Source organism: Sebastes fasciatus, chromosome 18 (assembly GCF_043250625.1).
Source record: "Sebastes fasciatus isolate fSebFas1 chromosome 18, fSebFas1.pri, whole genome shotgun sequence".
NCBI lineage: Eukaryota > Metazoa > Chordata > Actinopteri > Perciformes > Sebastidae > Sebastes > Sebastes fasciatus.
This window is the reverse complement of record NC_133812.1, coordinates 5,685,601-5,710,091: the sequence shown is the minus strand read 5'-3', so window position 1 is coordinate 5,710,091 and position 24,491 is coordinate 5,685,601. Positions and strand designations below refer to the sequence as shown.

The following is a 24,491-nucleotide window of genomic DNA, read 5'->3' as shown; positions in this document are numbered from 1 at the left end:
TTGCAAGACGGGCTTCACTAGATAAAACTTTGCGGTTTTGGTGCTTCCGTCTAGTTTGTGTTGGAGTCTGGGTCTGAACAGCATAGTCACATGCGAGCGCGCATGGGACACCGACCCGGATTGATTTATACGTGTAAGAAGTTACAAACAGTCCCTTTTAATGCTCCGCCCACAAAATACATCATCATGTGTACTAACAGAAAAGGGGTCTATAGCATGCAGATGAAGTGTTGAGGCCACCATATTTTTATTGGCCGATTTGGAAAAAGCAGGGGTGGGGGAATCAGATGGCCGCAACAACAGCAGCCGTAGCTCCTCTTTGACGAGCTTTAGACTTGCCGCCCAGCCTGCTGAGAGCTGTGACAGGTATATTGTCACCAGAGCTGCAAAAGGCTCTGGGTGCACCGGGCCTTCTAATGGCTTCACACTCGGATGGGCTGGCGGCACAGAGGCTAACAATGGAGTCTTTCACTTGGCCGCGGCGGGGATGAAAACCTCGCGCGGACACATTTCTGGTTTGCAAATGAGCCTAATCTTAACCCACCCAGGCGAGATGACCGTCGATAACACAAAGAAAAACCTCTGGGGGCAGAAACGGCATAAATCCCATGGGGGTTTGGAGGTCACTACACAGAGTTTCAGTTATCTAAACTCACCATGTGGACTGTACTTTGATTCCTTCAAAGCTCTCAGTGTTCCTGCTCAGCTTTGTCACGATGTCTTATTTACCAATTTACTGCCTGGAGGTTGTCAAAGTGCTGTTAAATGGTGCCAACACCAAGAGAGCACTTTTGATGTTGCACAAGCTTCCTCTGCTCGGGGGCAGTCTGGCTTGTCAATAGTCGGCCGCAGTTTTCCATCAGCGCTCCACATGTTGGCGGTTTAGCTGTGACGTGGTTTTAATTATAACAGGGGGAGATGAGGGTGGGGTGAGGGCGGTCGTTGGGCTGCGGCCATATGCCGGCCGGACCCCGGGGACTAAGCCAGCAGCTTAATGAGCAGCCCCACAGGAATTAGTGCTACTTTAACCTCAGTGTTTTGACTGCAGGGAGCTGCCCGCTGCTCAGCTGATTTACAGCCAATGATGGAGGGAAGGGGGAGGCTGGGACCTCATCCTGTCTGTTTGCAGACATGTAGACTTCTTCCTAAAGTGTTTCAAGATAGAGCTTTAACACACTTTCCTCTTCCGGAGAGCTATTAGGAAGACATTAAAGGGATAGTTTGGGTGTTTTGAAGTGGGGTTGTGGTACTTGTCCATAGTCAGTGTATTACCTACAGTAGATGACGGTCGGCACACCCCAGTTTGGAGAAGCAGACAAGAGTACCAGCACGGGAGCAAAGCAAAGTACTGCTGTGGACGCTGGCAGCAGCAAAACTGATTTTAGACACCTAAAAAATCAATTTCAGTTAAAGTGTACGCTATATTTAGAATATTTTTGCTGGTTTACCTTGCCATCAGACAGCTGTTTCCGATGACGAACTGATGCCATTTTACGCTCTTGCCAAAGCCACCAGTCTCCATTAAAAAAACAGTAATTTTACCACGCAGAACATGGTCTGGTCTACCGTTGCCTTGATTGGTTAGTTTGTGTTATTAGCGATGTGACAATACCAGAAATTTAGTAGTCAATACCAATACCAATGATATTCCACAATTGTCAATACCAAATGCAATACCACAGTAGATAAAATCTGTTTTACACAGCAGTACATTGCTTTGCTCCCGTGTTGGTACCCCTGTCTGCTTCTCCAAACTGGGGGTGTGCCGACCGTCATCTACTGCAGTTAATACACTGACTATGGAGAAGTACCTCATACAACCCCATATCAAAACATCTGAACTATCCCTTTAAAAATCTTCCATTACTAAGGCTGGGAATTGTTACTACTACTAATACTAGTGCCAATACAATACCAGGTATTCAGTCTTTCTTTTTTAACCTTACTTTGAAATACTAACATGTTTTTCTACAAAACCCTTTTTTAAAATTTAACAAAAGAAGCAAAAGTTCACAGTCAAGCAGTTGCAGAAGAACTTTGCGTAAATAAATTAGTCAAAAATTAGCAAATTTCTGATTTAAACCTCTGAACAAACCAACGCAACAAGGAGAAACATACCCAGACTGTTTTACTCATTCAGGTACACAAAGTAAGCCACATATGCAAAAGTGTAAATAACATTACTCTCGCTGCAGCTGTTTGTCTACATGAACACATAGTTAGAAGTATATAAGCGCTCTGAGTGCTACATTGTGCTGTAAACACCATCAGTCAGCCGCACTGCAGGGAAGAAACTGAAGACAGCATAGTGAGCTGCAGTGAATGGCTTTTCTAATCTGCCATGGATTTAAGAAACTCTTCATTTCAAGACTTCGCTCTGCGCAAATGGGAAAACCTGGGTGAAGCATAAAAGCATGACACGAAGCAAACGCAGGAAGCAGGATGTGGGACCGAGTCTGTCGCGCTGACAGTAAATGAGAACATCGGCCTGACGCTAATCTTTCATACCTGTCGCTTCACATCTCAAATCATTTCTCATGTTTTCAATCTTTCATTGTATGAATTTGAAATGTCCGATTTAAGGCCGACTGTGTGAGCGCTCTCATCCCATCACGCCGGTGACAGCTTCACCAGCATCACAGCCCTCTTTAGACGTTTTCCTGTTGATAGATCTTAATGGAGCCCACCTGCTGTGTTGTGCTGTAGGCTCGTTACAAACCAAGGAAAGACAACGGGGGGTGAGGGGGAGGGGAGGAATTACACCAGGCCTGTCTCTCTCGTATGATACCACTGTGGTGACCGAAAGTCGACCTCGTTCATAATTAAGTATGAGAGGTGCAAAATATGGACTTAACAGCTTCGGTGTTTGTGGTTTGCAAAGGACAAAAGCTTCCATCAGACGGGGTGCATTGATTTTGAAGAGCAGGAGACAGAAGCCAGTTCCACAGTGTCACAGTGACCTCTAATGTTATTATCAGAGCTTGAAGTGGAAAAGAACAAGTGCCAGTACTCTCTTATTCACATGTCGGCTTGTGTATCGGCCGGTATCAGCAATCTCTTGTGACTTAATCATTATTTATTATTTATTTCAGTCATAATCAGCTGTGGTTGTATTGCTATTATTAGACTAGGGCTATGCATCTTCTATAGTAGGCCTATAATACTCCAATGATATTACAACTGGGACATTATAGGGTTAAAGTGGTGTGTTTAGTGTTAATAGTTAAAGTGCTTTCCTGTGTTATCTGTAGCCTATAGTAGGGTATCATTCAGGTTTTAGCAGTCAGGATACTCCTACATATTACACACAGACACATTCTGAATTTATACACTGAATAAAAGATACTAGATATTGGGTTTGGTGGTCCTTCCCCAAGAACATTTGAAGGTTTTTCACTTACGTCTTATGAGGCGTGGCGCAAATATGCTGGCGCTGCGCCGTTATGAATCTCCCAGAGAACCTGATATGGAGAGGGCAGAGTAGAGTACCGGCAGCTTGAGAGAAGTGTCGGTATGCAAGAAAAAGTCACGTTACACCAAAGAGTAAAATGTAGAAGTGCTGGTACTGCGTACCGGCGAGTGCTGGCCCACTTTGAGCACTAGTTATAATCTACTGTAAAACTCCACCTGAGGACAGAGTTCTGCCGTAACAAGGTTGACAGGCTGTTTGTTTCCACATAGCTTCACATGATTGAACCATGATTGAGGGTCAATCAATCACACAGGAAGCCCCCCCCTGGCCCGTCACTCAGCCCGGGCCTCGGACCCAGCACAAGAGCTGCTCTGTCTCTCAGCTGTCAGTCATTTCTCCTGGTGGATTCTGGTCTAGTTACCAGGATGGTGGTGCTGTCAGTCATTTCTCCTGGTGGATTTCTGGCCTAGTTACCAGGATGGTGGTGCTGTCAGTCATTTCTACTGGTGGATTCTGGTCTAGTTACCAGGATGATGGTGCCGTCAGTCAGTCTGTCTTTATTGGTCCATTCGTCTGTCCAACATTGGTCCAAAAGCAACAACTACTGGCCAGATTGGCGTAAAATTTGGTATGGATATTGTCATTTTTACTGAGCAGAGCTTGAAAGCACCATACTGGAACCTCCGTTAATTTTAGTAGCTCCGTTATTTAGCCAAGCAGCACTTGTGCTGCTCACAGCTAACGCTAACTAGCTCTCCTCCTGCTGATTTCAACACAGATTTGTTGTTCACTGTGTTGCATTACCAGGGGAAAAATAGGGTTATAGGCTGCCTGCCAAAGTGGCGGATGGCCTGACTATTTTCCCCGCCACTGCCAACAATTTACCCACATTTGGCGGGTGTCTGGTGCTACTTTCAGACCCTTACTTGAAAGTATCTTGACCCCTGACCAGTCCCTTGACCAGCCAAATGTCCATGACGAGGTATCTCAAAGTTAATGGCTATAGCAGAGGGGACAAACCTTCACATGGCAGTAGGGTGGAATACGTGTTGAGGGGGTGTCCAGGGTGAGTGCCATGCGAGGGACGGCTCTGTTAAAGAGATCAGAGGTTGGGAGACCAGTGATTTTGGAAGCAGTGTGTTTTAATATGGGACAACTTGTTGTTTGAGACGGAGAGAAAAAGGGGAGCAGTAAAAGGTTATGGGTAAATTTTATATATGCATCATTATATTATTGTAAGTGTGTATGAGCATGGCCGCCATGTAGTAATTAAGACACGTACCATATAATCACAACATCTCGGGGCAGAGCCACAGCTAAACTTGGAGCATGGAGGTCGTATCCTCTGTGGACTTTCTGTGAATTCTGTGAAATATATATATATACAGTATATAAATATAACTCATATATTGAAGTGAAGAATGAGGCCACAGTGAGCGCCCTGAAACTGCTTTTGGTTCAGAGGGTTAAGAAACAAATATTTGTATTGCATTACAGATAGAATATACTCTACATCTTTTCAGTGAACATCTTTTTTTGTGAAAAACAAATAATCATAAATACGGTAATCATAAATCATAAGGTCCCCCTACATAAATAAAGGATAAACTAGCACTTTCCTACATGATAAGTCCTGTATTTTTAAATCAGGCTCTATCTTTCACTTCTCTACCATGATAGATAGCTAGACAGCTTTTTCAAGTCACTCATGTGACGATATTCACGATTATCCCGATAATGGAAATTCACAACTGATGATGTGATCCGCAACATAATCCTATATTGCCTCATCCCTAATTGTCATTTTGTAAAGTTGGTGTTCACTGTTCATCCGTTGTGTAGGGCTGCGTTCTTCTGTGCATGCATACTTATAAACCGCGTTAAGACAAAGAATGACGAGCCTTACAGATTATCCCCAAGAGCCGGAACACAATCCTCTTTGGAGGTGCTGAGCAGTGGGGGCGTTTCTGAGTCTGGGTGCTGTCTAGACGCTGCAGCTCTGTGTGCAGGAACGTGCTGAACCGAGCCAGGCAGCCGCACACGCCGTCTCCTCGGAGGCACGGCACATTCTCATGTCTCAAGTCACAAAGACACACAGAAACAGAGACGTATAGTTGTCTTTCCAGAGACATATTTGAAGCAGTGCTGTCAAAGGTGGAGCGGCGTTGCAGGGCGCCTGACTCCCCAGAACGCGTCCCCTCGCCCCCCCCGGTTCATCCTCCATCACTCACAGGATCTCAGATCGTCATGGCTACTGCGTCATTTCCACTCCCCAGACTCTGCCAGCCTGGCTCTGCCAGCAGAGCGAGGGGACCCATAGTACTCACTGTGCTCAGGAATGTGGTAACCTAGCAACGGGGGCTGGAGACAGATCACTGCGTTGGGTCGATGATGGGCGATCGTGCCTCGTCTGCTTTAGAGGCTGTGATGTCACCCTCTGAGGCTCATCAGCTGTCCTTCATGTACTTGAATGTACATGCTTCTGTTTTCAATAGTATCGCTCTTCAGTTGTGTACTTAATGGAAGACATCAGGTCATCCTCGGTGTGAAATGTCCCATCATCATTGTCATCATCTTAATTTATTTAGCAGTTTTTCGACAGAGAGCGGACAAAAAAGCAAATGGGTGGGGCATTCTAGTAGCATGGTGGGTAAGATGCATACCATATATACCTGGTCTGATTCCAGCTGTGGACCTTTGTTACAAGACTCTCCCACGCTCCATGTTTCCTCTCTATTTCTACTGTCACAGTTCAATCGAAGCAAAATGCCTAAGAAATATAAATACAATCAAAAACCCATTTAAATGAAGTGTAGCTATAGGCCCTCCTCCGCTGCCATAGTTTCAGCTCAGATCAGCTGTTCTAGTGGCGGGGCAGCATCGTAACACACAGTTCAGTCAACCTCGAAACAACAGAGACAAAATAAAACTCACCAAAACCGTCGTGCTTAGCGTTTCAAACAATCAGCAGCTCTGGTTCAGTCGGCCACCACTCGTCTGATGCGCACCTTCGTTACACATTGTTCGAGGGAACTACAGTGGAAACAGCCGGGGTTCCTCGTTCACTCACATGGTAGCGGCATAGAGGGAGGGAGACGGGCACCGGTCTGCGTGAGCTGGCGGCGAAGTTTCACTTTGGAGGCCACTTTACGTGACCAGACGTAATCAATCTACTTGACGAGGGCGGCTTCAACCACGTGTGCTTTCCCCGTGCACATTAGTTTTTTATTCAGAGTAAATTACTTTCCTTTTCACGTCATGATATCTATGTGCACGCCAGCCGGAAAGCAGATATAAGTTGTAATGTATGAAAAGACCCAAATGAACACTATAAGCGGACTACTTGATTACTACAAACTTTTTGATCCATATAAGCGGTTGCTGTATAAAGTTAGGTAACTGGATGCAACCGTCACTAATGCTAAGATGCTAACTGATGCAATCTGAATTTTGGTTTTGTTTAAATATGCCAAATTGTAATTTATGGGTTATTGTTTTTCGGACAATTAAGCTACGACAGCTAATACATGCTAACATCAGTTGTCACTTGTTGCCACGGTAAATATTCACGTATCCTGCAGCCTGATGGAGACACCAGTGTGTCAAACTCGGCCATTCATCCGTTTTTTTCTACACTAACTGGCAACTTGATCGCTGACGACACAGAGACATCACGTGATACCAACGTCGTTATACTATTGGCTTGTTAGAAGTGGGAACTGAACGTCTGATATCCTCCACAGAGATAAACAAAACATTCATTTTGGACCCGCCAACATTTTTTTAAATGGATTAATTCACAATCATAATAAGTCTTTTAAAGAAAAGCCATACTTTTTTTACGGCACCTTTCTAAAATGGATTTATTTTTTTTATTTTTTTTAAATCATTCATCTACATAAAAATGTTATCAATATAACCTTTAATTCATATCACCCCTTGTTAAGATGTAAGTTGACATGTAGTAAAAAAAATCATATCATGAGAGCAAGTCTGTGAAGGTTTTAGGCAGCAGGTTTAAAATATTACATAGAAATATATATAGCAGAACTTCAGTTGATTGACTACATGGTCTTATAAAACCCCCATTGGCAAGAACTGTTTGGTTATTGCACTAAAAACACCATCTGTGGGTGCAGAAATTAGTAGTTGTGCTTTATCTGGCACTCTCTTTACATCTGCACGGTAGAGGAAGTTACTACAGCCTCATTTATCCTCTCTGAGTAGGTCATGAAGAATGCATGTGGCATGCTGGGTAATAGCACATGCCTCTGCTGTTACTGGAACGGCTAATAGCTTAATATGTGGACGGCAGTTATAGTTCAAAGTCAGCTCTGTGTTTTTACTTTGGAGGCTGTACAGAAAGGGAGGATGACATGAGCCAGAGTCAAACCCGCGACACGTGCCGTAGCCTTGTTTGACTCCAGGTCGGCCCCGGCTCGCTGAAGTCAAACCCGTGGAGATGAAACGCAGAGAGTTGGAAGCGGGACACGGATGCCTCCTCGGCCTATTTATAGAACGACTTGGCGAAAGGCACTTCATCAGCAGAACTGCCTTCCTCCCAGAGTGGAAGAACTGAGTGGTTATTCTCAGCGTTTCGGGGCTGAGCCGTATTATTACAAAGCTCTTGTTCTCAGCGAGGTGAATGGAAATTAACACCCTTCTAGGTGTATTTGAGGCTTTTAACCACATCCTGCAGGCAGTCATATAGTGATGATGCTGAGATAGCTCTCAGTGTGTGTTAAGTCTCTGCCAAGGTGTCACCTTTATCACATCTGCACATCTGCAGGAAGATGCAGCACGCACAAGCTGAAATGCACAGAGGGTACAGCTTTAGTCGTTTGTCACTTCTGACCTCATAAGGGTATTTCCTTGGCATTGTAATTGTAAACCTGTGTCCCAAGTAAGAAGCAAGCCCCTATAGCAGTATCAGTGAAAGCATGTGTCTTGCACAGCCTCTTTTCTAATAATATATCATTTGAATGGAGTGTGTGTGACCCTGACATCGCGGTGCTTTGTCTTGCTGCCCTGAATCTTGAGGACCTGGGGAAATTGCAGCAATGCGTTTCTAACAATGGTTTATTTCCTGCCGTTTCCTGCGGAGCGTGCAATCAGCATCGCGGCTGTCTCAGGAGACGTTGTTTTGACAGTAGGACTGTCCTACATATTTCACTCATCATAAGAAGTTGAAAGGGACGCTTAGTGTTGATCTGCAAGCTGCTCTTCAGTGTTGTTTTTGTTTTCTTTATGGATGTGGATTGCATAATGTAATGACTATAGAATAATGACACCATCGGCGGGAGAATGTGTTGGGAGTAGGCCTGTCAATCGATTAAAATAGTTAATCGCGATTAATTGCAAATTTTTTTATCTGTTCAAAATGTACCTTAAAGGGAGATTTATCAAGTATCTAATACTCTTATCAACATGGGAGTGGACAAATATGCTGCTTTATATGTATATATTTATTTTTGGAAATCAATTACCAACACAAAACAATGACAAATATTGACCAGAAACCCTCACAGGTACTGCATTTAGCATAAAACAATATGCTCAAATCATAACATGGCAAACTGCAGCGCAACAGGCAACAACAGCTGTCAGTGTGTCAGTGTGCTGACTTGACTATGACTTGCCCCAAACTGCATGTGATTATCATAAAGTGGGCATGTCTGTAAAGGGGAGACTCGTGGGTACCCATAGAACCCATTTACATTCACATATCTGGAGGTCAGAGGTCAAGGGACCCCTTTGAAAATGGCCCCTTTGCAGCGCTATTTAACTTCCTTCACAACAAGCTAGTATGACATGGTTGGTACCAATGGATTCATCAGGTTTTATAGTTTCATATATACCAGTATCTTCACTCTAGCTTTAAAACTGAGCCTGATACAACCTAAAACTTGCAAGATGCGTTAAAGAAATTAGAAGTGTTCAAATTAATATGCATTATCACATTAACTTTGACAGCCCTAGTTGGGAGGGTTTAACACCACATACCTGGATTTGGGTTTAGTCACTGTTGTGTCATGGCAGTGAGTGAGAGAGAACACTAATATGTTAATGTCTGATTTGATCTCAAATGGAAAGTATCTCACTCAAAGTAGTCACCACATCGTGCCTTTTAACGGTCATCATATTCTTTACAGAACAGTATTTCCTTCATGTTATAAATCGTATTAACTTACAGACATTCGTTATTTAGCACTGTGGTCGGACTTTGTTAACCTGATTAGTTGGTGTATCTAAACTTTATGAGATGATATGAACTATGAAAACTTTGACTCATCGCACTATGGACAGAAGTTTCAAAGGGAACTGTCTCTCTTTACCATTATCAGCACATCTGAAGGACAAGTGAGAAACCATCCTGTTCCCCCAGTGTGACAAGTGTCCTGTGAAGACAAATAAGCACCTGAAAATGTCAAGCTGCCCCTCTAAGGGTGCTTATAAAGTGACTGCGAAGGTGTCTCCTCTATTCTGTGCTCATGTGCCACTTTGTTCCCGAAGCCAAAGCCCAGCGGTGCTGCCGACCTGCCGACCTGCTGTACTCCACACACTGATCACAGCGGCTCAGCAGGGGATGTGATTGACATACAGTAAATACATACATATGCTTATGTACTAAAACAGACAAATAAATGCCATAGCTTTTACTGTCAATGATTAAATCACATGTGCGACTAAATGTGAAACTGCAGTTTAAAGTGTGAGGTTTCCTGTCGTGGAAAGAAAAAGCACTCGAATGAAATGGAAGGATAATTGATGGTTTCCTCCTCCGAGGCGGAGGACCAGATGAATATTTCAATGAGCGGAGCAGAGGCAGCATCTTGTGTTGGTGTTGATTCATCCAGAGCCCAGGGGAAGGAAAGAGAGTGCGGGGGCTGCCAGGTCAAGTCCTGGACACAGCTGCATTATTAACAGAAGGTCAGCTGTCAGCGCACGTCTGCAGGGCTCACATCAAAGCAGCACGCTCTATTCTCCGCCTCTGGCTGACACGTTTGTAACCTTGTAGGCCATTTAATGGAGGTTCACGAGCCTTCTCTTCTAGCTTCCACGTTTTTTTTTTTAGTTCCAATAAAACCGAGCCAGACCACGAGGAGCACAGAACACACACACACACACACACACACACACACACACACACACACACACACACAGCATCTGGAGCAAGTTTTATTACTTGGCCATAAAATGATATAGAAGATATACTGGGGGACAGCCTGCACGTATGGACTATTAAAACGTATGGAGCTGCGACAAAAATAAGATAATCTACACATTAGTTAGTTCCAGTGGGGCCTCTGGCAGCAACCAACCTGCCGCAGATAGACCCAGATCCGGCTACATGCCGCCTTTATCCTGCAGTCGGGGCTCCGGCAAGAGGAGCAGCAGTGGCGGCTCCTCCTCCGGCCAGGAGCAGAGCTTCGCCGGTCCCGTTGATCCTGATGGGACCGGCCAAACACAAGGTGGTGGTCGGATCTTTCACAGGATCTAGGACAGACCTGTACATCAATCTCGGCACTGCGTGTGCTGGTGACCGGCAGACGAAGAGAAGCTGCAGCGGGGCAGCAGGGTCCTCCAGGGAGCTCACCGTCCGCTTCCTGAGAGCCAACATAGACACCACGCTTGCTTGAGGCCCAGGCCGTCTTGCTGGGCCCGCTGGAGAGAAGGGAGGCCACGGGAGAACCAGAACCAAGACTGAGCGAGGAAGACTGTCAGACCCTGTTGCAGTAAAATGAGAGGTTTTTCTGAAGGGAGTCTGGCAGCTGCAGATCTTTACAAGGAAACACACTACTGTTTTTGTCCACAGGGGCCGCCAAAATCAGCACAAAATGAAAGCAGTATAGCTTTAAACCTGCAGTAGGCAGAATGTTTTTGGCATCATCGTGCAAAAAGTCCATAACAATCTTTCAGCATATTGTAATTCAAGTGTTCTGAGAGAAAACTAGACTTCTGTACCTCCTCATGGCTCTGTTTTCAGGCTTTAAAACATCTAGCCTGTGACGGGAGAGCGTTCCTATTGGCTGTTCATTCAACAGAGGCAGCTGTTAATCACGCACAAACTCCGAACACATGGCCAAACTAGACAGCGCTGATCAAATATGAATCAATATTCTGTTACTGTAATGCCTATTTCAGAATCATCTTGTAGTGTACTGTTTAGCTGTAAAATGAGAAAGTTTGCTCCGGCTGGCGGGCGGTGCTTGATATTTCCTTGACTGATCCCAACATGGCCGCCAGGTCACAAACTTTCTCAAAACTTTCAATATACTCATTTAACATGCTGCTTATTGTCCTTTCATACACTCTGGGCTCAAATACTGAATATATGATTAATCAAAATTGTCAACCAGACATGGATTGATCATCTCAGTGCCAGTAGCTTCCATCCTCCAGTTTTACTGAGGAGGAGGATGGTTGTCTAGCTGTTGAGCTAATCCCACTGAGAGTGGAGCGGTAGCAGTCTGGACTCAGCAGTCGTAGTGCTGAGTCGCTGTCTGCCTCCATCTCCACCTAGGAGGACCATTAGGCGTGCACTGTCATCCTCCTTCAGCTCCTACAGTACTGCTGCTGTTGTTCTCCCCTGCCGCTGACACTGAGCCGCCCTGACACAATGGTGTCACCGCCGGTCCCGCCCAGCTGGAGTTTGACTGACAGGAGCAGCGAGGACAGCGGCTAGCTCCCTACCGCACGGTTATGGAGAGAGAGAGAAGAGAGGATCATGGGAGCAGAATGAGGGCTGTGTTGTTGTGATCCGCGCTCAGCCAGCAGGAAGAGATGTAGACAAGCATGTGGCCTCTCTCCGCTTCCCCCCAGCGCCATCCCAGACGAGCCGGGCGGCGGGAGGAAGGGCTGTTCCAGTTTTGACAGCTCGTAATCCCCAACCGGAGAGAGGAGAGATGAACCATAAACAGCAGTGTGTAAAATAAAAACTGGAGATACATTTATGCTCAAACTTGACTGCCTCCCGTCTTCTTTGTGCTTTATGGTTGTTTGGGCTGAGGTAGCACAACGGGCCTTTATCATCTCCTCGCTGGGAGGCGACCTGAGGAGCTCACACTGAGAGGGATAAAAGCGGGATGGAGGCTGTGATTTTTAATGAAGGGGGTTGGAGCATCCTCAGGCAGACCTCCTGCGGGGACACGTGCTGTAAAAAAAAGAGCTGTGAAAACAAGATAATCTAGCCCAGATCCTTCGCTTTATAGACTCTACTCCACCCAGCCTCTTTGAAATACACTGAAACCTGACAGTGCGGGAGCCTTTGAGCAGCAGGAATGCTTACTTAAGGCCAATACTTAACTCTTTAATGTTGACCTCGGGGAGGCCGCTAGCAGCTTACTCAAGGTTTTACTGTAGTGTTTAAAAAACAATCTTCCTAAATTTGGGATAAATATATTTTTGTTTTTCCTTTCCTTTCCACTTATTTGAACATTTCCTCCTTTACTGACTTCGTCCCAGGGTTGTAAATCAGAGACAGCAGAGCTGTTGTCACTTAGCAAGTGTCTCTGGTCAGCTGTGTGTAACTTTCCTCTCGCTCACCACAGCAAAGCTTCCCTGGAAAAGGGCGGCCGCTCTGTCTCCTCGTGGACAGGCTGGCGTGGTGGAGGCAGCAGGAGTGTTTTTGGGAGGCGGTGGATCACAGCTGCTGCAGCAGCGGTGTTGTGTCGGCAGCGTTTCCACTGTGATGTGCCAGGTGACCTCAGTTGACCCCCTGTGGCACGGAGCCAGGCCTGTCTGAACGAGGGCTGCCCTCAGAAGGACTGAGCCAGAGCACTGGTCCAAGAGAATCATCCCTTTATTTAATACCTAACAAACAATTGTGAAAACATGTACATTTTGGGGCTTTTTAAAGTTTAAAATTTTGAGATTGAAAGTCTGGGTCTGGGTAGCACACTATTTTAATGGTCCTTAACTTCAGAATAATTTTTCAAAACCTATATAATGCCATACTAATTGTAGGAAATTATAGGAAAAATACAGTCCAGCTCATAAACACCAGGGTTAAAAATTAGAAGAAAAAGAAATGCCACCAAAGAAGCTTTGGAGTTTTATTTTTCTCCACAGACTTATTTTAGGTTGCTGCTTCTGAAAGATGCCGATATGTAGCCATGGTTACGAAAAATTATTTATACCCTCTACACCTTAAAGGGGCTCTCTGTAAGAATCAGAAATTGCTTATTTAAAAGTTACACCTGTGACCGCTAAGTCAACGACAGTCAGCGTCCTGTTGCTCGCGCTCCCGCTACCGACACAAACAAGACTGAACGTGATTGGCAGTCGTCATGTTGATTAACATTAGCAACCATAACCAGCTAATATCACTATATATTTCACATGCTTGGCAGTAACGTTACAGTAGCTTACCAAACGAAGGTTAACTTTTCCTGCTTCAGCCTCCCAACCGTGGTCAGAAGACACGGTTGAGACGCCGTAGTTTTGGTCTCCTGGGCCGGAGTCGATACCGTTACTCGCTCCGGAGTTAACCCCCTGTCGCTCCACTCAGCACATTCGGTCACATTCCTGTTTGTGAAGACGGGCTTCACTAGATATAACTTTGTTTTTTGTGCTTCTGTGGAGTTTGTGTTGGAGTCTGAGTTGTGGGGGAGGCTGGTCGTTAGAGGACTACATTTCTAACTGAACGGCTAAGGCGCGCCATGACGTCACATCAGTTGGATTTCAAATTTTTTTAGGTTAGGTTGCAACCTCTTCACACATTGGTGATAAAAGAATGATTTATACATGTAAAAAGTTCCATCCAGGTTAATGATGTACCTACACAGCAGGCTACAGATGGGAGGAGAGGTGAGGCAGCAGAGGACACTGTTCAGACACTGAGGCTGAATAAATATTAGGGTTGAGTTTCTTTCTGTCAGGATGCTGCTGTCATGTTTATGCCCAATCTGATGCATACTGTGACTCGTAGCTGTGGTTGAGGAGGTTGCTGGTGCATGCACTTGTATCTTATGTGTATATGAATAACTAAAAGAGGTAGCGACGGAGAGAGGATGTGTTAGTTTTGGTGCATTTGATGCCTGTGTGGTGCATCCCTCCATCTGTTTGTCTGTGTGTGTGAGACGTGGTAACCTTGACTGGCACAGGCCTCCTCCCTCGGCGGGATGCTGCATGACACTGGCAGGACGGCATGCTGGGAGTGCAGAGAGGAGGCTTTCCCCCTGGCAGGGAAGAAGGCACAGCGTGTGACACCCGGAGCCCATCATTAGCCTGCTCCCTTTGACAAGAGTCTGGGGCGCTCACTCCTCCCCCTTCCCATCTTCCTGTCTATCCATTCCATCTCTCCTTTACTTCAGTTCTATGCTCTTCCTCCTCTCTGTCAGCCACAGTTCTTCCTCCTCTGCTCTTTTGCCCCCTGTAATCTTTTTCTACCTCATTAATAACTCCATGCAGACCTCCCTTTCCCTTTCCCTCCCTCTCTCTCTCTCTCTCTCTCTCTCTCTCTCTCTCTCTCTCTCTCTCTCTTCTCTCTCTCTCTCTCTCTCTCTCTCTCTCTCTCTCTCTCTCTCTCTCTCTCTCTCTCTCTCTCTCTCTCTCTCTGTCTATTGAAGGGCACAGAAGGAGGACAGTGTAAAGTGAATTATTATTTCATGATGTGTTGTTTTTACTACAACAGGGTGAGAAACAGCAGGTTTGGTTGCATTATCAGCAGGAAAAAAGAAGGTGGAGTAGACAGGAGTAGTAGAAGTAGGTGGTGCTGCTGGGAGCTTTGTGTTGTGACGGGATTACTTGTTGAAATGTTGCTATTAGGGATGCTGGTGTGACTGAGCCATAACTGTAGCAGCACAGCAGAGGGCTACAGTCGTATTCATGTATGTCACCCTGCATTAATGCACATACTACTACATTGGGTCTTACTATGTTAAATACCAGCTGCCAGGTGTGACAGTCAGGGCTTTTTTAACAAAGTTTATTTCTGAATTTTGTTAATACAACTCTGACAATCCAAATGCACCAACATGTACAACATATACACGCACATACACCAAACTTTATTCAACCACAAAGTTATCTGAGTCTAAGGAGTCAACACGACTAAGGGAAAGTTGCCAAAACAATGAAAACTTGTCAGCGGACCCCTTAATAGTATACCAGATCTTCTCCAACTTAATAAAATATAACATATCTCTAAGCCATTGTGCAAATGTTGGAACAGTCAGGGCTGTGTTATGAGTTTTTATCTGTGCTGCAAAATTCCATATGTCAAGAGCAATAATGTTGAAAACTTAGAGGTGGGGAAAAAATGTATTCACTTTAGTATAGCAATTTTTTTTTTACCTCTATGGGGAGGTAGAAGGAAATTACCACTTTAATTGTTGTAGTAACGTGACGTCGTATCCGTTTCGTATCTGTCTGTAGATAGTGGAGACTGTGGCTGTGCTCTCCTGAGCGGTCTCTGGAGCCATAGCGGCGCACACTGCCCTCATTTTCCTCTTTTTCTCCAGGGGATTTTACTGCCAAAAATTCCGTTTCACTTCATACAGTGACATGTATCCCATTGCATTCAGTCATTGACACGAGGCGGAAGTTAGGCGGGTATATTAAAGGAATAGTTTGGCCTTTTCTTTGTCAGCTTATAAGCATATTTTTTTAACAGCCTTTTCCCCCTGCTTCCAGTCTTTATGCTAAGATAAATAGCAAATAAGCTCACATCCCCAAATGTTGAACTACTCGTTTAAAAGAGTGGAAGTGTAAGTTTGCTAATGTTTGCTAAACGTTAGCTGACATAAGCGAGCTCACACGGTTAGTACAAGTTATTTGCTGCATAACGGTGCGTATTAAGGTTGTATTGTTTACCTTGGGGTTGTTGGTGGTCGTGTGGAATGGATGTGCTACAATGTATTAAATATACGCTCAGTAGGCTACTTTATTTATTAATGATAAGCGTGATAAACAATACACTGAATGTAGTGATAATATAATACAGTGACATTACTTTATTTATTGAGAAAGCACGATAAACACTCATGATTTTCGTGAAAACACACATGATTTTCCACCTTAACACACGTGAAAACACACATGATTTTCCATCATGGGTCCTGGCGATAGAGATGGGTTCCAGTGCCGGAGGTGAGGCCGAGCCTGGAGCTCTGCAACGAGACGCTATCGTCTTTCTCACCAATTATCTGTGCATTTAATGCACTTGCTCGGTGTAAAGAGAGTCTGTTTCCAGCAGCACAGTATCAAATTGTAAAGCGTTATGTAGTATATATTAAACGTGTCCTTGTCAAGGATATATTCTCCCACATGTACAGTATGTCCCAATCTGTGTGAAACAAATTAGTAGTCCAGCTCTCCAGCCTCCACCCAGCCTGTTTCCACTCTCCTCTCCTGGAGCCGGAGGGATTTTCATTCAGAATCAGAATCACATTTATTTGCCAAGTACGTGTGCACATACAGGGAATCTGACTTTTGCATCTCTCTCAATGTACTTACGCAGAAATAGAAATAGAAATAGGGACAAGGACAACAAAGCTGGACTATAAAGGTAAAGAATAGACAGGACTATTATGCACACAAGTATGTGAAAAAAAAAATATATATATAAATATTAGGGCTGTCAAAGTTTACGGGTTAAAGCAAATTCATTTACACACACGTACCTCTACAAATAACAAACAGCGATATCCATCTGAGAATAACTAATGATTAATATTGAATATGAATAATGAATGATGCTGTGGGATTATTCCTTATTTCATGGGCTATTTTTGGATTTATACTTTATTCTATTACATAAAAAAAAAAGCATTCAAATACTGATTCGGAGGTCAAAGCGGTGAAGCATTCGGGTCAGCCCTAATAAATATTATATAAACATACAGTATATAAAAAGCACCAATGACCAACAATAAAATCAGAAATAAATAAAAATAAAACATCTATATACAAGTCAAGTGTTCTGTAGTTGTTAACAGTTGTAATTCAGACCTCCAGAGACCACAGGGATGGAAAAAGCGTTCCCTGAGGGGTTAATATGTGATCTTCAGACCTCCTTCACCAACCCTCCCTCCTCTCCTCCTCCTCTCCTGCTCCTAATGAACCCCGCCCCATCCCCTCCCCATCAAATATAAATGCAGCATCTCCCTCGACGCCTGCCCCCAAACGTCATGACATACCTTCAGCTCTGCACAACAGTCCCATGAATTATTCACCCACAGTGGCACGTGGATGCGGGCGTGCCTCTGGATAAACTCCCCCCCCCCCCCCCCCAGCATGCTTCTTCATCCCCCCCCTGTCTTTTCTTAGACGTGGAGCGCAGGTGGGCGCCACTTTATTTCATGTTAATCAATTTCCATCCCATTTACTCCTTAAATCACACTCTCTAGAAGCTTTAGGTCTCTGGCTCCAATTAAAGCACCTAATGAATTTTGTCCATCCAGTGTCGTATGAACAGCCTTTTGTGTTAACTAATTATAGATCTGACTCCACTAGCTGGTCACGTCCTGCTCTGTAATTGGATCTCACCCGAGGGTTCATTGATTTCATGTTGAAAGTTGGCTGAAACATTGGGAGGAGGTGCTGGGTCTGATATGAATCAGGATTACTGAAAGCTGTATACGTGATCCAAACAAAAGGAGAATAATTCATGTTTCTTCATGTGAAAGTCGGTTAATTTGAAGGAAACGACGCCGTGAACCGCCTCAGTTTTGGTTTGTCGCCTCCAGAGCTGCTTCCTGCAGCCCTTTGGGATGTGAGAGACTGGGGGAGTAAACAGCCAAACAGCCCCTACGGCAAGCAGGTGGCGCCTTTTTTCTGCGAAGGAGGAATAATTAATCAGCAGAGAGGGGCTGCGTGAAAAGGAGGGAAGGAAGAGGGAAATAAAGAGATGAAAGAGCCTTCAGTTCAAAGAGAGCAATCGGCGATGAGCTGGGCCCTCCTTACTGGGCCTACAGGAGGCTGGGGAGGGAGGAAGGAGTCGGACAAACGGGGCTTACAACTGTCATGACTGAAGCAGATTGCATTTAACAAGAATCCACTAATCTGATTGCTCAAACGATTGTTCTGATTGATTCGAGTCGGTCAGAAAAAAACAGTAATTGAATAAGAGAATGTGGTATTTGTTGGGTTTAGATGGTGATATTTCAAACATGAACATGGTTTTAATGCTTGTCAAATGATGAGGGGAGATTTTGGAGTGACATGTTAGACCATCATCAGAACACCGACTGAGGGAATAAGAATGCAGTTCAGCAGACTTGGAGCACTGAAGTTGTTCTGGAGGGTCGTGGTGGACCGACACTTTATGGTCCTTTAATTGGTCATCATGTGGATGTAGGGCTGGTTGTGGAACCTCAATACGTTTTGGCACCGACTGAAATGTGTCTTTAGCACCGAGTATCGAAAACTATGCCAAAGGCTGGGATCAAATGTCTGGTCAGACTTGTAATGTTTACGTATTATTTGATCAGATAGTTCCTCATCTAAAGCAGCAGTAGGCAGATTGAAGCAAATATGATTAAAAAAATATAAAATTATTTTATAACAGTCACGATATCCTGACAGTAGTGCATGAGACAAGTCATCTGAAAAAGTGATGTTCCTCTGGTGTCCTCCGGTGCTCCTAACGGCATCTGCAAGATTTCACAGAGCGGAGGAAAACAACCAATCAGAGCCGAGCTGCAGCCTTGCGTCTCTCCGACCAAACGGTCAAACTAGGCAGCACTGATCAAATATGAATTGATATTCTGTTACTGTAATGCCTATTTCTCTCCTCAAATGTTTTCATGTTTGATCAGAGTTGATTGACAGCTGCCTCTGTTGAAAGAACAGCCTATAGGAACGCTCTCTCTCTCTGAAATGACCTGTGATTGGCCAAAGTCTTCCGTCATGGGCTCGATTTTCTAAAGCCTGAGCCTTGAGGAGGTGCAGAAGTCTAGTTTTCTCTCAGAACACTTGAATTACAATACGCTGAAATGTTATTATATGGAATTTTTTCCCCCAATAATGCTGGAAATATTCTGCCTACTGCCGCTTTAATCTTAATTAAGAATGATCCCACTTCCCAGCTGTGAGGCATACAGCTTATTAATAAAACACTGGTATGGGATCCGTAATTGGTATCGGCCCAGGTATCGGTGTCGTATCGGGACTGAAAAAGTCCGATCAGTGGAAACCGCTGATGTGGCCGATGTTTAGAGGTCTAGATTTAGAATCTGTTGAATTTAAACAAAATGATTTCAGAAGTATAGTTATTGTAATGTGTCATTTTCCTCTCTTAGGGCTGCAGTATGATCTAGTTTTGAAAGTAACCTTCCCCAGTAGGGTGTTTCTGGCCCCTGGGGCTGCGTCTGTCTCTGTCAGCAAGACTAGAATAACAATAGTCCAACTGGGCCTCTGGTAGCAGCACATCCAGTCATTACTGACTGCTTGATGTGTAATGTCACTCGTGGTGACAGCAGTGCTTCCACTCTGCTTCACATATTTCAGCGGTGAGAGACGATCTGCCCCTTATCAGAATCAGAAATCCATGAGAACCACCTCCATCCAGCTCCATATGAGCAGCTGTAAGGCTGAGCCATATCTCTCCCTGAAAAACACACACCCCTTCCTCCAAAGATTATCATTTAACAACTGCACAGGAACAGCTGTCCATCCAGCTCAGAGGGATCAATACATTTGTTTCCCTTTCCAAAGGCCGATTGAGTCGGCCTCTGGCTGTCGCGGGTTATGTAAAGAGTCGGGATGCGGAGCGGTTTGTGGTCTCGGTCGGCGCTGGCGTCTGCTCTGAGCATATACGATTAGAGATGCTCTGCAGTCTTGCGCTGAGCGTGGCATCGCTGCTGCTGCTGTTGTTGCCTGGACACCCTGCCCGCCCCGCGTCCTGTCACACGGGATTACAGCACCCACTGACAGAGCCGTCATGGCGTGTGCTGCCGCACCGCCGCTTCACGTGTGAGCTGCCCGTTTCTCTCTGCCCACGCGTTTGATGCCAGGTCGTTGACATGGGTCAAACCAAGTCGATTACAAGGAGCACGAAGGTGATATTACACTCATCCTGATCCTCTTTTCTGATGCAGCTGTTTTAAAAAAAAACGACACACAAATAATACGGTTATAAGATTTCTCTCACTTCCTGTGACAGCCTCTGATTGGTGCTTTGGCCTCTGTGTGCACAGGCGTGCCATCTGAGGGATCATCCTGTAATTGTGTTGAGAGAGAGTGGTCACAGTGTGTCAGTCAGTATGAAGCTCCTGTTATAACTGGTAGAGAAGACAGCTCCTCTCAGTGGAAGGCACTGGCTTCAACAAAGGCCCGAGCCTGAACAAGGGTAGTCCTGGACCAATGTGTGAACGCTGTAATCTTGTCACTAAAAGGTGCATTGAGTTGTTACAAGGTAAAGGCATGCTAGCTGGCCATAGAAGTTCCAGTGTTTATTACAGTTGTCAAGATGGAAATCCTGGATGGAAAGAACAGCATGTAATTGATTTTTCTGTTCTCAGTAAAGGTGCTAGTACTGTAGTCAGGGTTGGAAATGAACTTTTTTGTCGACCTGCCACTGTGGCTGGTGGATTCCAAAACCTACCAGCCACTCAATAGATTACCATTGTTTTTTTGGGTGGTGAGTGAAGAAAATCTAGCAGCCACTTGCATATTTTACCCGCATTTCGCTGGTGGTTGGTGCAACAACTGTAGATTCTGCGTTTTTTCACATTAAACTCGGTGAAATTACAGTTTGAGTTCGACCAAATCACACTTGGTGATTGTGGGAAAGAGTAACAACGACGGTTAAGGTGAGTTTTATTTTGTTTCTGTCCAGTTTCAATGAAGTGTTTTACGATGCTCCGCTACGTACAGCTGATCTCAACATAAACAAAAATACTCGTGGATGATGGTGCAAGCTGGATGGAGGGGGGCGGAGGTCTGCGCTCTACAAGTGCCATTCTAGTTGTGATCAGGTTTTTGGAGTATCCAGGTTATATTTCCTCACAGGGCTGCACAATGAATCAAATATTAATCACGATCTCGATTTTAACTTCCCACAAATTAAATGAACACGATCGACTGCAATATTGATGTTTAAAATGCTCCGCTCATAGAAAACTCTGTTGCATAAATCAAGCGCTTCCTAAACTAACAGCTGGAGATGAACCGTCAGTCAGCAGCAAGTCAAAGCCGTTTTCACCAGTCTCATTTGTCCGAGTTTTTGCTGGTCACACAAACACATGTGCAGCTGCCACATGATGGTTTTACGTCGGCACACAGCGGCACAGTCAGTAACGTTATACACACACTCATTTTGGTCATAATCGTGCAGCCCCTATTTCGTCAGTGATGGAAGAAGTATTCACGTCCTTCGCTTAAAGAGTAACTTAGTTATTGTTGTGCAGCAGATTCCACTGTGATATTGTCAGTAGGTGGATATTGTGTCATTGTTTGGTTACTGTCACAGCTTGTCATTAGATCGGAGTGTGATTATCTCCATTCAGAGGGCTTATTGTTTGTCAGTGAGGTTCCTTTCTATGATCATCTACTTGTTTATTGCAGCTGCTGCTAAGAAGGGGAAGCCCACACTCCTCATTCATTATTCTCCTCTCTGTCCTCACAGTGTGTTACACAAGTTGAATGCAGTTCTTGCTTCTAGCTGCAGTCAGATGAGGTGACTGAGCCAGCAGACAGAGGGAAGGCAGGGGAGGGAGTACTGAAATATATTCTCCAGTGATACATTTGAGGACAGACCGGAGCTGAAGGCCAGACCGACGCTTTGTCTCCCAAGGAGAGGCTGGATTTATCACCCGTTGTGTCTGCGCTGATGCGGCGCGCCGTCGCCGGTATTTTCATCGTTGTTTTGCAGAGAAACAATTAGACGGCATTAATTCCTGCGGGAGTACACAACATTGTCAAAGAGTAATCTCGTGCCCCGCTGTGGTGTGGCTCATGTCCTTTTTCAAATCTCAGCATTTAATTTTGCTGAGTTAAAGACCATCCTAGCTTAGTCATAAATAAACTGTTGAGAAAGTATTTCAATATGTTCTTAGACTGTAGTCTGGAGCTGTGTCTACATTACTCCCTCTACAAACACTGTGGATAGATTCCCGCTTCATTGCAACCCAGAAGATTCACATTATCACAAAAGAAAAGTCAGAACGACCTTTTTTAACAGTTTTGCACTTCCATGAAGTCGTGGAGCTTGTAAAAAAAACCAGATTGGGTCAAGCTCCACAAACACTGGATCTTTCAATTCCCATAATGCATTTCTCTGTCCGATAAATCATTTAAAAAGTTGGGATCTCAACAGCTAATTTCACTTCTCTTAAAGGGACAGTGTGTAGGATTCAGTGGCATCTAGTGGTGTGGTTGCAGATTGCAACCGACCGAGTACCCCTCCGCTCACCGACAACACACCGCTGGAGGCCCAGGCCGTATTGCTGGGCCCGCTGGAGGGAAGGGAGGCACGGGAGAACCAGAACCAGGACTGAGCGGGGAAGACTGTCGGACCCTGCTGCAGTAAAATGAGAGGTTTTCTAAAGGGACTCTGGTGCTCGGAAACACTACCGCTTTTGTCCACAGAGACCGCCAAAATCAACACAAAATGAAAGCTCCTCGTAGTAGCTTTAATGTGACGTCTCATTCAGCATTTCTTTTATTTGTCTTTCTGAAAACATAAAGTGTGTTCCTGCTGTTAACTTTCCATATTATCAGACCAATCAGCTCCACTCCAGCCTTTGTAATTTTGAATGAGGTTTTCTTACTTCTGTGACAGAACCTGGAAGTTTCGGTTTCACTTTGGCTCTCGATGTCCCGCTCAGTGTGTGTCAACTTTGAATTCCTGCTTTTAAAGCAGAAAGTCAGAGTTTGCAGCTCAACGTGCAATGCAGTAGACATTTTTAAAGAGGCTTATGACAGAGGATTTATAGGTAGTGCTGCACAGTGAAGAATAGAGTTCAATGCTTTGAAGACGAAGGCTGACTTTGATTGTTTCGGCTCCGTGACAAACGCAGCGTCCGGTCGCCGACACTCTGTCCTCCCACCGCTCTCCGTTAAGATCAACGGGGTGATGTTGACAGCACGGCGCCGCGCCACCACATCTCCCCTTCTCCCCCGGCCCAGCCTCCCTGACATCAGTGTTATAGGAGCCGTTATTCCTCCTCCTGACCAAGAAAGAGACACACTGTTTGTGTGAGTCATCCAGGGACCACGCTGTGTGTCAGGCTATAAACAAAAGGTCCCTGCCTCCCAGAACAGAGTGCTAATCAGAGGACGGTGTCATCTGTAGAGAAAGCTGTGTGAACGCACAACCTTGAACAGAGTGATGAATTCAGTTCAGTTTGGTGTGCTGAGCAGCCGAGCGCGGCCAGACGGCATGTTTCATCTTATCGATCCACTAGTCCAACTTATAGTATATATTATATAGTGTATATAAATTGAATTCACTGCCTGCATCAGTTCTGTTTGCATTTTATTACTCCTGCCAGTTATCACATGTAATCTTCCACTGTCACGTTCACTCAAGAGTTATGATCCAAATGTGTCCATCACTCAATCAGCCTCAACCTGCTGTCTTTTCTCTCTCTCGTCGCCCACAGATTATAGATAATGGGCTGTGTGCAATGCAAGGATAAGGAAGCAACCAAACTCACAGACGACCGAGACACCAGCACTTCCCAGGGAGCCGGCTACCGCTATGGGGCCGACCCCACGCCGCAGCACTACCCCAGCTTCGGGGTCACCGCCATCCCCAACTACAACAACTTCCACGCCCCCGTCGGACAGGGGATGACCGTCTTCGGGGGGGTCAGCACTTCCTCTCACACTGGAACGCTGAGGACTCGTGGTGGGACAGGTAAAGGATGTGTGATGTTCGAGGTTAGTTAGGACCGGTCGTGATCAGAAGTGTGAAAACTAAATCTGATTGGTGTTTGCACTCTGCTCAGATATTAAATACATGCTGTTTAATGTGCTGTGTATGATGTGACAACGCTATGCTTAGGTTTAGGCACAAAAACAACTGGGAAAGGTTGTGATTGGGGTTAAAATGACTACTTCTTAAAGGTTGGGGGACTTTTATCATCATGGATATAACAATAACGGCTAGATTAAGTTCAGGGGATGATCG

The 24,491-nt window shown here is 45.0% G+C and overlaps 1 protein-coding gene across 6 annotated transcripts in view; it reads left to right on the top strand.

Moving 5' to 3' along the window:
- fynb (FYN proto-oncogene, Src family tyrosine kinase b) overlaps positions 1 to 24,491 on the top strand; it is an 89,061-nt gene that overhangs the window by 29,334 nt on the left and 35,236 nt on the right. For 4 of the 6 annotated variants that reach the window (XM_074616098.1, XM_074616093.1, XM_074616097.1 and 1 more), the window contains one exon: positions 23,962 to 24,218. In XM_074616098.1, coding sequence (XP_074472199.1) covers positions 23,972 to 24,218 — 247 coding nt within the window. In that variant the 5' untranslated portion in view covers positions 23,962 to 23,971. Of the gene's footprint in view, positions 1 to 21,983; positions 22,207 to 23,961; positions 24,219 to 24,491 lie in introns of those variants that run through there. The other 2 variants (XM_074616099.1, XM_074616096.1) reach the window with 1 other exon arrangement.